Genomic DNA, 14,810 nt, shown 5'->3' on the forward strand with positions numbered 1-14,810 from the left:
TTATTTTCTTTAAATAAAACTTCAGTCCATTTTCGATTACGAAGTACGTAGGAAAATATTAGCAAATAAAATACTATTTGTTTCTGGATTTAATTTTTGCTGTCTTTTCTATAATCAAATTATTTTTAATATCGATATTGATGAATAATTATTAAATATTGAGATCTTTTATTTTTTTATTAACTCTGTATATACATTTGGAATCACTATTTTTATACAGTTCGATTATAATGAAATATTGTAACGCAAAAGAAATGCTATTTATTTAATTATCGAGATTACAATTTATGTGCTTAAGAAATAATCGGGTAATCGAACGAACTCCATTCGAATTCATTTTGAGGTGAACACGTAATACTCTCTCAACGATTTTTAATTATAAATATTATTTTCGCTGTTTCATAAAATTTATAAATGGGTTAACAACGAATTAAACAAATTAACATTTGAACGACTAATCAATTTTATATGATACTGATTACACGTTTTGTACATTGGGGTAGAAATTATGCGGAACGACATATTAAGGCACTTTCTCATTTTTTTCGATATTTTGCCGATTATTATTTTTTCTTCTTTCTAATTTTTCCTTTTAATGTGTCAGTGTTTTACGCATAATTTTTAAATCATTATTCAATTAATTTCTCTAATAATAATAATAATAATAATAATAATAATAATAATAATAATAATAATAACCAAAAATTAAAGAATCTTAATGCATACGTTTAAAATTTTGATCAAAGTGAAATATACTTTTTCTTTCTTTTTTTTGTAATATAAAATTTTATGGACAAAAATATCACGTGTCGCCTCAATATTGTTTCAATTTGCCTACAGATAATTAAAATAATTGAAATCGGAGATTTCGTCGGTCTGTTAGTCACGATTACATCGTAAACCGGAAAAAACGCATTACACCAGCATACGGTGTTTCTTCTGGGGGTGAGTTATGTTAGCCATTTTGGTTTCTCTTTTGTATCGTGTCTTCTGAAAGGATAGAAAAACGATAGAAAAAGAAATCTTGTTATCGCTTATTGCGATTTTAACGTCATTGAATGAAATACAATCAAAGGGAAATTAAAAAGTGAGCAGAAATTACCGTTCGAACGAATCATTCGACGGGTTTTTCACTGTTTTTTCTTACTTTCTCCATGTTTCTTTTCTATATCTTTTAAATCTTTTTATCTTTTTCTTTTCTTACAACTCTGTATGATGCGAAGGGAATTTTTTGAGTACCGCATGATAAAGATTATAAAAAGCATAAAAGCTAACGCTCAATATGACAATTAGTGCAGAACCAAAAATCCAAGAAAGAAAATTTCCGTCTATTATATCCGAAGCTTCTTTCCTTTTACGTGCACTGATTTCCCCCAGAGTCGTTCCCTTACGTTCCTCCATTAATCTCTTCATATTCGCTAATTTTTCACGCAATTCATCGACGGATTCAGCGATGTCTTCGATTGAATCACCTTCCGGAAAATCTAAAACTGCAACGAATAAAAAATTGACAACAGTCATGTGCGTTTAAGTTGAAAATAAACAGAAAAATTAATACAATTTTTTGTTAAATAAAAAATGTTTGATTGTTTAATACAACAAATATAAAAATTAATTAATATTTATGAACAATTAGAAATATGTAATTTTATCAATTATAATACAAATTGGAAAAATATGTAAATATTAAACAAAATCAAATATTTGTTTTAAATATTCATTTACTAAACGTATAAAATAAAATGGTAAAACTTGTAATATGCTATTAAAAAAACTGTGGGTAAAGCGAGACAACTTTAATCGTTGAGAGAAATTTTAATATGTAATTTATTAAGAAAAAACATAAAATTGGAATACATTTATTAGATAACATTTATTTGATTATGTACCCGTACTTACCACTTCTTGACGTACAAGTATGCGTTACGGCTTTCATTTCTCCTTTTTTTCCTCTATTTTCAAATCCGTCTGACATTTGATGATGGTCCAAAGGAGGCTGAGCCATAATACCGATATTGATCACAGCATCACGCTGTAGCGCGATTCTCTCTTCAGAAAGTGGCGCGCAGTTGATCTATCGACGTAACGTATTTAAATACACGCATCTTTTTTTATTATTACATTGAATTTTGTATAAATACGTCTATTAATTTACTTTAGAAACATATTCCGTTTCGGCAACATTTCCCTTTGAAATATCTTCATATAAATATTTATAATTAACATGAAGCATTTGAAATAGAAAAAATAATAGAAATTACATCAAACATTTTATTTGAAAATTAAAAAGTAATATTAAAAAATATACCACTTTATCTGAAATATAGCATGATAAAAAATTAATACCAATTGATAGCGATAACAATTCGATAAAAAGTAATCGAATTTCAAACTTGGATCGTAAATTCTACATCGTAAATTAGCTCTCATAACTTCTCTTAATTCGCAATATGAGTCTAAACGTAACCATTGGTAAAACCTAACAAATAATTGTAAAATGTTGTAATAATTTCAATGGTGTAATTATATGTGCACAATATATTTCATAAAAACGAATCAATTTCAAGTTGGTAAATCATTTCAATACGATTGGTCAACAATGCATTGGCTAGGATAGGTCGAATCGAATAGCATTACACATTTAAAATATGTGTTTCTCAAATGTTAAATTTAACAGTACCAAATATTACTAACCAATCATAGAATTCAATTTTAAATAATTGCAAAAATGTTGCAATGGTGCAATCATACATGCATAATGTATTTCATGTAAACGAATCAGCTTCGAGGTAGTAAATTATTTTAATACGATTGGTTAACAATTAGTTGACTACGATTGGTTGAATCAAATAGCTTTATACATTTAATATACGTGCTTTTCAAATGCGTAATTTAACAATTAAGCAAATACCGTTGATAATATTAATTAATTAAATAATAATATTTAATAAAATATTTCTATATGTGCATGTTTATGAAGGTAGTTTAAAATCGCAATATATCGAATGAAAATCAGCCATTGGGAGGGCGCTCGTTCCTTTTTGCGTGATCGGACCAGTGACAAGAACTGTATCAGTGTCGTTGGATGACGTCAGATACAAAATGGCCACTGTCTCTGGGCCACAGCATGTCGAATAAGGATCATGAGCGAAACGATAGGCTTAAGGGTGGGAAATTGTAAACCCGAAATTGACGTAGTGTGAGAGAGAAAGAAAAAGGAAAGAGAGAAAGAGAGAGAGAAAGAGGAAGAGAAAGAGAAGGAGAAAGAGAAGGAGAAAGAGAAGGAGAAAGAGAAGGAGAAAGAAAAGAGAAAGAAAGAAAGATAGAGATAGGAAGAGTGAGTAAATGAGAAAGAGAGAGAGAGAAAGCGTGGGGGAGGGGAAGAATAATTGGAATCGAGCGGCGTAGGTGTGTCAGTGTTCGGTCTTCCCCGCGATAATGCTGTTGTCATCGGGATGCCGAGATTCACACGTAGATCCGCGCGACTCCCAGTGTCCTGAGTCGCGATTATCATTTACATTTCTTTGGGCATCTCTTGGACGGTGAATAAAACTAATAAATACGTATAACCACGAAGGACTGACTGCTAGAAAGAAGAAAGAAAGAAAGAAAGAAAGAAAGAAAGAAAGAGAGAGAGAGAGATAAAACTCATTCTTCAAAGAAAGATTAGAAGAGGAACGAGTGCTCCTCATTTTCTCTTTTGTCTACAACTCTCGTTTTCTCTCTCTTTCCTTTCTTGTTCGTCCTCACCGAGGTAATCGAACGCAAACATATTGAAGTTTCTATAAGGAAGAAAAAAACGAATTCTCTTTCTATCTCTCTCTCTCTCTCTCTCTCTCTCTCTCTCTTTCTCTCTTTCTCTCTCACCCTTTTTCGAATTAATCGTTTTTGGAGAATTATATGTAAGCAAGAAAAACTGTAACTATCTGAATGAAATCAAAAGGAGAAAGAGAAGAAACAGGGAAAAAGGGCACAACAATTGCTGCTTATTTTCCTTTTAATTTTCGTTATCAACATCGCTGTTTTCTATTCTGGGCTAAGGTCCTCGTTGATTGGACATCAACGAAGATCGAGAGAGTAAGAGATATCGAGTTTGCTACTGTTCGATGACACATGAATGAAATAATAGTAGCGCAAAAATATTAGTGAATAAAAATGGTGAGAGTGGAGAAGAGAACAAATGAAAAAGGGCAAATATAAACGGTGACTTCGTAAAGAGTTTTAACAGCGTGCTCCATTATCGTTTTTATTCGTTGAGTTTTATTTTTGTGCGATCGATTCTAATGAAAAGAGAACGAACGAACCAGAACGTATTTCTATTTCAAGTGGTCCAATTCTGCTATAGTCCGTTTTTATGATTGCAAAGAAGAGAGAAGAAGCAAAAGAAATACAAGAAATTGAGTACACAAGGAGCAAGTATTAAAGGGAAAATAAGAGAAAGGAAAAGGATTCAGTGGTCTTTATTGCATACATCGGATATGAGCATGAACAGAGTTGTGTTTGTTCATCGTCGTCATCGTCATCGTCATCATCATTGGGAATAGAGTTTCAATGATTCGTTCGTTGCGATACAAATTTTTTTGGTAGAAAATAATTAGAGCAAAAGTCATCAAATCGGTGGCTACTATTTTCAGTGAAACGATTGTCACAAAACTTTAGACAGTGGTCAGAAGGTTTATAAGTGTGCTGTCAGAGGGCTCTACTTCCGTGCGCGCCTCTACGTACTCCGCCTACCAGCAGTCACCGTTGCTTCTTCCGCGAGAGAGGTTTACATCCTCTTCTCCTTTTTCGTATTTTTACATATTTTCCTTTTTTATTTATTTCTTTATTTTTGTTTGTTTGAATGTCGTTCAATTTGGTTGATCCTACGAAAACTCGTGGACGAAGGAAGCGAAGATTAAGGAAAATGATTAAGTGAAAGAGAGAAGGAGGAAGAAGGAGCAGGAGTAGAAAAAGAAGACGAAGAGAAGAAGAAGAAGAAGAAGCAGAAGCAGAAGCAGAAGCAGAAGCAGAAGCAGAAGAAGAAGAAGAAGAAGAAGAAGAATAAGAAGAAGAAGAAGAAGAAGAAGAAGAAGAAGAAGAAGAAGAAGAAGAAGAAGAAGAAGAAGAAGAAGAAGAAGAAGAAGAAGAAGAAGAAGAAGAAGAAGAAGAAGAAGAAGAAGAAAAGGACAAGAACATAAGACGACGACGACGTACGGTAGAGTGGAATAGAGTGCGTGTTTGTGTGTATGTGAGTGAGAAAGAGGAAGAAAAGGTGCAAGGGAAGAAAGAAAAGCAGCCGGTATATTCTCTTCATTTTTGCACGTCGCTACTCTCTCTCCTCTCTCTTTCTTTCTTTCTTTCTTTCTTTCTTTCTTTCTTTTTCTATATTTCTTTCATTATCTTTATCTATCTATTTATCCATCTATCTATATACCACTATCTCTCTTTTTTTTTACTGTCTTTCGCTTTCACGCACGTGTGTTCCTTTATAAAGTGTAGTAGTGTCGTGTGTGTGTCGTTGCCTATACATCGTCGACCGACAAATCGTTGCTGCTGCTGTCGTCATCGTCATTGTTTTTGTTATCCGTTGTCGTCGTCGTCGTCGTCGTTATTGTCATTGTCATTGTCATTGTCATTGTCATTGTTATTATCATCGTAATTTGTTCTTTTGCACGCTAAAGTACCGAGAAAATTTGTCGGGCGTGTAAACGAAGAGAAAAAAGAGTGAAGAAAGGAGGAAGTGAAAGAGAAGGAGAAAGAGGAGTAGCAGGAGGAGGAGGAGGAGGTGAGAGAAAAGTGAAAAAAAAAAAATAACGACATCAAAATGTGGAGTGCAATGTGTGACGTGATGCCAACGATCGCGGAGGACAGCATAAGTCAAAGAAGTTCGCAGTTCTCTGGCGAGGATGCGAACTTCGAACAATTAATGGTTTCGATGTTGGACGAAAGGGACAAGTTAATGGATTCGTTGCGGGAGTGTCAAGAACGGGTCCAAGAAGCCGAAGCCAGAGTCAGGGAACTCGAAAAGGAACGAGACTCCCTTAATCGTCAAATTTATGCCAACATTCCTCAGGTATGAGTTTCTCATCTCATTATTTCAACTTACACCTACGTTAGAATAAGAAATACGACCAAATTTTCTTGATATTTCTTTCTTTCTATATACAGGGTGAGATAAAAGTCACTTTCCTCCAAACAATTTTAAGCAAAAATTTATTTTTGCATTTTTATTTATTAATTTTTAACATTTGTTCATATTCGTTTGTTCTCATTAATTTGTGTCTATTATATTTAATACACATATCGTTTTTAATTATTGATTTACATATGGCGAAATATAATCGGAAGATTGTTATCTAAGTTTTGGAACGACTGTTTTAATTTTTGTCATTTTTGTGCAAAACTTTAGTTGTAACCGCATATCATTGCATGAATAAATTACTTCCCCCAAAGAATCTCTTGAAAAATCGATTTTTATCTCACCCTCTATATAAGGGTGTCTGAGGGTTTTCTGGTCAAACGGTGTAAAACGTATTTTATCCACGAAAAGAAGAAAAAATGTTATATTAACATAGATCATTTAAAGCTTCATTAAAAAGTTATTATGAAAATTATAAATGTTCACATTTACACAAATTATTATTATGTTTACATTGACAGTAATGGGATTGTTCCTAACTTTCCAGACGATTATATTTATCTTTTTCTACGCTTATCTATTTTGTTTATACTATAGCGAATCGATTAAGCGAATTTCAATAGATATCAGTTCTCTTGAAATTTTCTCGTTGAATATTACCAATCGAAAAATGCCGAAAATATTTTCAAATCAAAAATATGTAGGCATTAGTTACGTGTATGATTTGTGCAACGGAAAATACTCAATTCGCTGTAAGAGAGTTCAACGCTGATTTCCTCGTAAAAGAGCACAGAATCTCTCAAGTTTTTTTTGAATGTGCATTCAAAATTATGGAAAAAAAGTTTATTTTCTTCAGCAGCAATGTTGGATTGGCATTCGTGTATGTGGTTAGCATTTTGAACAACAAAGTTTTAAATTTACTTATATAAATAGAATGATTTACCTTCTTATTTTTGTGTATAGAATACACTTAAAAGATCATTTGGTTAGAAAAAACCTTAGACACCCTATATGTAGAGTCTCGTTTAAAACTCGCGACTTTTGCGCTGTGGGTGGTAATAGGTTAAAGAGGGGCAAAGACATAGAAAAAGAGAGAGAAAGAAAGAAAGAAAGAAAGAAAGATAGATAGATAGATAGATAGAGGGAAAGGTCGAGGCACCGAAGACAACTCGCACGTGCACAGTAGTCTGTGAAACGTGCTTGATGTACCCGCCCATGGACCCCATCTCGCAAGCGAATTTACTCGTTTCAACATATGCTTCCTTTTCGTGATTCGACTATCTTTTAGAGTAATTTACGTGTATATTATTTTCCTGTTTATGCTTTTTTCCTTTGATACGTGTTTATCGCAATATTCTGTAATCGGTTCTCATAGCTTTATTTTTTTGCTTACGATTGATAAAAAGAAAATAGAAACAATACGATTCCACGAAACGTACTTTCACAAAGATGGACCGGATTCGCAATTAATTAAAATGCAACGTAACGACTTGAACTTGTACGACTACTGTAGAATTTTTCTAATTGCGTTCTATCGCAACTCTACTATGGATCTCTAATTACTGGAACGTTTACGTAATGATTACGGTAGAAACGATTCAAGACTATTCAGTTATCCGCGTTATCTTTGCGCGTTGTCCTACTTTCGCGAGAGATATGCACATTACTAATTGTGTAATCGGCTTCTTTTCGCAGATAGTTATTTCTCATTTTGAAATATCATTCATTCGGTAATTACTATGTAATACTAATTAATCTCCCTATGTTTTTTCGTCTACCATTCGAAGAATCTTTGAATACGATAAATTTCATCGGAACAACGTCTTCCTCTCGTTTGTAGTTTCAATTTGCGCGCGAAAATTCAAACAGCGAATCACGTATACAACGATAGAGATCCATGCTCGTTTTCGATAATTGAAAGATAATAATCGATATTACCGTTTTAAATCATCGATGATGATAAGACATAAAAAAGATTTAAACTCTTATTGTTTTAAGCATCAATCATCGGGATAATCGATAGAAAATCTTTTTTATTTCAATGTGTTTATATAAATGTATGTCAAATACAACTAGGAAGATGACGCGTTAAATCGAGCTGACCTAATGTGCATCACGCGTATAAAGAGTTACGTCCGGTTCAAGAATCGATATTGTCCGTGATTTGGTCCAATTCCAACGGTATGCGGATGGATCGATATGGTTAACATGCAAATGCTTTTCGATCTTGCATAATATCTATGTGTATATGTGTATATACATGCAACGTAAGAACTGCATACCTTTCTAATTTTTACGAACTATATAAATATATATTTTGCATTTATAATTAGCTTTGTATTTATTATATCAAGTCGCGCTAGAAAAAGCCACATACATTTCAGTCATTTATTTTGATTAAAAATACAAGATAAAAATCATCGTGATTTTGTTAAAAGAAGTTTTGTTAATTAACGGTATAATTAAAATATAGGTAAAAGGAACCATCTCAGATAGTACAGTTTTGTTTTTTTAAGCGTTTTTTCTTAGTACAATGAATTATGCGATTTTCAAAATAAACTGTTTATTCTCACAGATTCATTAATGTATTCTTTTGTTTGTTTATGTTATTCTTTTATTTGAAAATTACGTATCAAGTGATAGATATCGCAGAAGGATTATTTGTAAGTAATCTAATCGTATATCTATTATAAAAAAAAGAACCTAAACGAATGAAGATCTTGCCTATACTCTCATCTTAGTTCGTTTCACATGATTTCTCTTCAAACATAAATAAATATCAAGCAGGTGTTCGTAATAAGGGAGGAAAGGAAAGAACTTACGATGTAGAACACCGATATATTCTCAGGATAAGGGAGAGAAACTGCTGGTTATATCGATCCATTCGTTGTCTTATTGGCTTTTATGTACGTGCGAGAGGAATATAGAAAAAAAAGAAAAAAATAGAGAAAAATGTTTGGTAACCTCGTACTTTCATTCGTGAATGACGCTCTGTTGCGCTTTTTCTATCTTATGACATAATCTTTTGAATTATCTATGATTTATACAGTGTAAATATTGTTTTTTTATGATATCTATATTGAAAATAACTCAACTTAGGCTTATCGATGATTCATTTTATGAGTTTCTTTGGTAAGGGATCGTGAGCTTTTAGATAAAAAAATGTCTATCATTGAGAAATAATACGTTGTCTCATGTTAGTAATGAATTATTTCATTTTAAATTTTATTTACGTTATATAATATGTCATTTCTGTTAAACGCACTTTTCTTTTTTAATTATATATTTGATTCGAGCGTGTGTAAGCATAATTGTTGTTCTGATCAGATTTTGCATAAATTATATTTTTTATAATTAGGATATAAAATAATCTGATGAACAAATAGTTAAAAAGAAATCTCCCAAAGAGAACACTTTCAATAATCTATAAAATATAATTCTTTTATATTTTTTACTCTGATCCATTTTATTAGATGATATTTTTGTGCTTAATTTTAGAACCGAAAAGATCTTACAACGTGTTGCCCTTGATCAGTGAACTTTTAGTATGCTGCGAAAAAATAGCGTTTGCTGAGTAAACATATTAGAAAAGAATAAAACGATTGACGGGAATTCAATTAAAAATCTTTTAACATTTGCATAGCATTGATTAACGTAATTATTAATAATTCCTTCTTTTCCAATCAGTTTAACTAATTTTTACTTAGATAGATCATTTCTGCATACCATAGATCTTATTGATATATAGATAATCGATTCGCTTTATCGCATATGTTCGATATCATTCGATCATTGTACAACTCGTCTACCCAAATCAACGATAAAAAAAGTCGTTGTATAATTTATTGTCATTACGGATTTGTATAAACATCGTTTATTTTTATTTTTTTATTTTTTGAACGAGTTGAAATACATGCTGTTGAATGAATTAAATTTGTTTATTATGAAAATAATGGAAGATAATGAGCAATTAATTTTTATTATTCGAGGAACACGAGGAAACAATGGATGAACGTTTATTAATTGATAATCAATCAAAAAAACAAAACAAAAATTAATTATTAGAACGATTTTTTATATCCAATTTTTTGTATGTATATAAATTATTTTGTATAAATGCCAAATTATATTCGATATCGCGTTGTATTACGCTACGTTCTCGTTTCCGGATAAAATATTGTAAACGAATTCTATTGGCAATGTTAATATTTGTATAATCGCTTCTGATAATTTGGCTAATCAGTATAAATTTCTAAAGTTACTCGTTTGTAAGCCAAGTGTATACCGAATCAATAGAATCAAATCGGTGCTTGTTGCTGAATCTTTGATAAAATTAACTCGTTTTATTTTTATATTAAAAAAACATGATTAATAGCCAAGGCCAATAAGAAAAAAAGAAAAAAAAGGGAGCCTTTCCTTAGTTACTAAATATTTGCTAACGTTGAACATTTTACGATAATATTCTAAATAACAAGATTGCTTTTAAAGGCAACCTTTTCATTTCAATTTGAATTCATTCAAGTTTTTAATAAGAATCGGAATGATTGAATTAAATAAAACTTTTTAATGAAACACACGGTCCGCGTCTGCCGCCAAGTTTCAGTCTGGTTGGTTTTACGGTTATGTAATTATTTTCTTTATGTAATATAACGCGTTGTCTTTTTCATCGGTTAATTCATTCATTATTTCGTCTTATCGCGTTTGAACCTTTTATAATCCTTTTATCGTTGATCGTATTCGTTTGATAACAACATCGTTCGTAATTTAAGTTCAATTTGTTATTCACTTTAATCTTCGTGGCATGAGAGAGAATGAATTACGTTCGAATATCAAGTCGACGTTAAGTGATCTCGCTAACAGGTTGAATTCTTCGGGGTTCTTCATTTCTCGAGTTGATTAGTTAAATAGAATTAGCGAGAGAGAAAAACGGACATGTCGCGTTGGGATCTCTATGAGAACGTTGAGAGAAATCCCCCTGTGCTTTAATTGCCTTTGGATGTCCCATATTGCATATATATATATATGTATTAGGGTGGGTAAAAAATCAATTATTTTTTTTTTACAAGTGCCACAAAAAAATGGATTGCTAGACACCTTAAAAGAATTTTTACCAAATATGAGCTCTTAATTTTAATAGAAAGATCCTCCGCATCGCAGTTTTTTATTTTTTCTCAGTACAATAGAATAAAATTCATACTCATCATTAATTGATTGTACAGAAAAATGTTCTAGAAGAATTTTGTAGGAAATTGAATGCTCTACAAAAAAGGTATCTTATATTTTTTTCGCAAACCTTACCATTTGAATGATATTGAAGATTTAAGTTTGATTATTTTAAGACAAATTTCATTTTTGTTTATGAATTTTATAACTCGACAATAAATGACTATTAAAAAGTGCACAATACAAATTTTTGTAGGAAATTAACTGCTCTATAAAAATGGTGTCTTATGTTTTTGCGATTAAATTAAGCGTTTAAAAGATATTCAGAGACAGAAATCAGTACACATGAAAGTTTGATGTTAAATATATATACATGCATGCACTTTCGATATTTGATCCAAGTATTCTCCCATAGCATCTAGATGCATTTGATAAACAAAGAAGGATGCGAATTTTATGTTGTATATTTTCTCCGAGGTCATTTACCTTTTTTTCCCCTTCTAATCGTTCAGTGCTAACAATGGCTTCTCCTATTTATTTTCTCACTTAAGCTTACGATTAGTATAATGAGTAGAAGTTAGTTAGATTTTTTTCTAACGTATTAATTAAATACTTCAATTAATAGAATATATTGTATATTTTCCTGGGCGGGTTAAGAGTGTTTTGAGTCTGTTTAAAAAATGGTTTTTTCGTTAGGGTCAAAACTTTTCAATCCACATGTGTATGTGATTGGCAATTATGAATAGTCTAAGTAAACGAAAAAAAAATTGATTTATTTTATAACGTAAACAATTATAATGTGAAATATTTCATCAAATTAATTTTGTTAAATTTTTCTTTTTATTAACTTATGTCAGTTTCATAATTATCAACACACATATTTGTTACGAGAACGATTATAGAGCTCTTCATATTGCAATTTTAAAGATGAATATTATGCGTGTTCTATCGGCCCTATCTTCGTAACGATCCAAAGTACGAAGGGCAACGAGTTGCTCGGTCTACTATCTGTCGTTTCTACGTTATTATTTTTATCAATAATCATCCATTGTTTTCTTCCATCATTAATATCGATCTCTTTGTTTGTCCGTTCGTTAGCGTTCGTTAAAATTTCAACAGAATTTCGGTTATAGAGCTTGTATATACTGCATATTGGACCGTACAGTTTGACCAATGATCGATCGCGATATGTAACTTCAAATATTTTATACTTTGATTAAAACATTTAGTTATTTAATAATGAAAAAAAGAATAGTAAAAAAATTAATTATTGTTGTGTGTACATTAGAAATCGTCCAATAAATTCATTTATGTTATATTTAACACTAGATTTTACGAATTTAGTCAATTTATTACAAATGTTTTTTGTTACATATATGTAAAACTTAAGTATTACTTTTTTAAAAAATATATGTTAATTTGTAATGCGGTAATGAAGAAATATACGTAAATATTTAATTCCTCCCTTCTACCAATCTTTTCATTAAAACAATATTTGTAAGTTTTTTAAACAAATAACAAATAAAACGTTCATAAATCTAGTTGTTAAAATAAATAAATAGCAAAAAATGTTTCTACAAACATTTTGATCAAGCTAATATTCTAATTTTTCGTATATTTTTTTTATATTTTTATTATTGTACACGATCGAACGTCGTCGTAAAACTGACCCGCTCTCGATTTCGACGCGTAACGTTGAAAGCGTGGAAAGGGTCGCGGCGAAAAAGGTTGAATGGTAGTGGTTAGTATGGAAAAGAGGAGCGATTGTGGTAAAAGCAACAGAAAGAAAGGGAGAGAGAGAAAATCTACTATGGAACGGGGAAGAGTAGTAGAAGGTAAAGAAGAAGAAGAAGAAGAAGAAGAAGAAGAAGACGAAGGAGAAGGAGAAGATGATGATGATGATGATGATGATGATGATGGTGATGATGATGGTGGTGGTGATGATGATGATGATGATGATGATGATGATGATGATGATGATGATGATGATGATGATGATGATGATGATGATGATGATGATGATGATGATGATGATGATGATGATGATGATGATGATGATGATGATGATGATGATGATGATGATGATGATGATGATGATGATGATGATGATGATGATGATGATGATGATGATGATGATGATGATGATGATGATGATGATGATGATGATGATGATGATGATGATGATGATGATGATGATGATGATGATGATGATGATGATGATGATGATGATGATGATGATGATGATGATGATGATGATGATGATGATGATGATGATGATGATGATGATGATGATGATGATGATGATGATGATGATGATGATGATGATGATGATGATGATGATGATGATGATGATGATGATGATGATGATGATGATGATGATGATGATGATGATGATGATGATGATGATGATGATGATGATGATGATGATGATGATGATGATGATGATGATGATGATGATGATGATGATGATGATGATGATGATGATGATGATGATGATGATGATGATGATGATGATGATGATGATGATGATGATGATGATGATGATGATGATGATGATGATGATGACGTTGGTGGTAGTGGTGGTGGTCGTAATGGTAATGGTGACGGGTAATGGTGAGGATAGAATGGTGCGGTTGGGGTAAAAATTTCTAGGACGAAGCTGAGGCATGGGTGCAATGCACCGGCGTTCTATCGTACATACGCGGGGGTATATACGCCGACTTTGCGATCAATACACACCCCACCCCATCCACTCGCTCCGTCGGCGGCGCATGAATGAACCTCGCCTTTTACACACTCTACTTGACGATGCAACCATGACACGACGACGACGACGACGACGACGACGACGACGACGACGACGACGATGACGACGACAACGACAACGACAACGACAACGACAACGATAACGACGAGAACGAGGAGGACAACGACAATGACGACGATTGCAAGAAGGAAAGAGAATACTAACATAAGAGCTTTTACTCACGTACAACTCTTCGTTGTTACTGTTGTTGTGTTGTACACTCACCTACCCGACCTCGATTCTCTTTCTCTCTCTCTTTCTCTCTTTCTTTTTTCTTTCATTCCAACAACCGTCGATCATAGTTATGTCGATCATAGTTGTCGATCACTGTATCTACTTTCGTCGTCCCCTAGTCTTCGTAGTCGTCGTCATCGTTTTACTTGGCAGCTGTACTTGCCCAAGCTAGCGGCAGCACCTCCTACATTTATCGTGCTCAGGGTTCTCAACCTTCGAAGATCTTCATCTCTTTGGCTTTTATACGAAAAATTCAATTCAAAAAATGATATATATTTTGATAATTATTGTTCTTGTTGTTGATCAAAATACTATATAAATCAATTCGTATAAATTCGTAATTATTTATAATACGATACGATGATTTTTTTCCAAATGACAATCGTTTAATTATTGCAACCGTTCCCAAGTAATTGATGAATATTTTCAATTATTTTATTTTGATTAATTTTGCATTAAATAATCGTTGGAAATAAAATCAAATAA

At 32.1% G+C, this 14,810-nt stretch overlaps 2 protein-coding genes across 19 annotated transcripts in view; one reads left to right on the forward strand and one right to left on the reverse strand.

The window, feature by feature from the left end:
* Positions 1–158: 158 nt before the first annotated feature.
* LOC107068121 (uncharacterized) lies at positions 159–2,354 on the reverse strand. Its single transcript, XM_089175271.1, has 4 exons — positions 2,156–2,354; positions 1,900–2,074; positions 1,103–1,490; positions 159–990 (listed from the first exon to the last, which is right to left on the reverse strand). The coding sequence occupies exons 1-3, from the start codon at positions 2,231–2,233 to the stop codon at positions 1,201–1,203; spliced, it is 543 nt and encodes a 180-aa protein (XP_089031397.1). The 5' UTR covers positions 2,234–2,354; the 3' UTR covers positions 159–990; positions 1,103–1,200.
* A 700-nt stretch (positions 2,355–3,054) lies between these two features.
* Liprin-alpha (PTPRF interacting protein alpha) overlaps positions 3,055–14,810 on the forward strand; it is a 30,696-nt gene continuing 18,940 nt past the window's right edge. For 7 of the 18 annotated variants that reach the window (XM_015324194.2, XM_015324204.2, XM_089175263.1 and 4 more), the window contains exon 1: positions 3,060–6,055. In XM_015324194.2, the coding sequence (XP_015179680.1) occupies positions 5,807–6,055 (249 nt within the window). In that variant the 5' untranslated portion in view covers positions 3,060–5,806. Of the gene's footprint in view, positions 6,056–14,810 lie in introns of all 18 variants that reach the window. The other 11 variants (XR_001475968.2, XR_001475969.2, XM_015324195.2 and 8 more) reach the window with 6 other exon arrangements.

This window comes from Polistes dominula, unplaced genomic scaffold, assembly GCF_049000335.1.
Source record: "Polistes dominula isolate Pdom_NZ unplaced genomic scaffold, Pdom_raw_medaka contig_82, whole genome shotgun sequence".
NCBI lineage: Eukaryota > Metazoa > Arthropoda > Insecta > Hymenoptera > Vespidae > Polistes > Polistes dominula.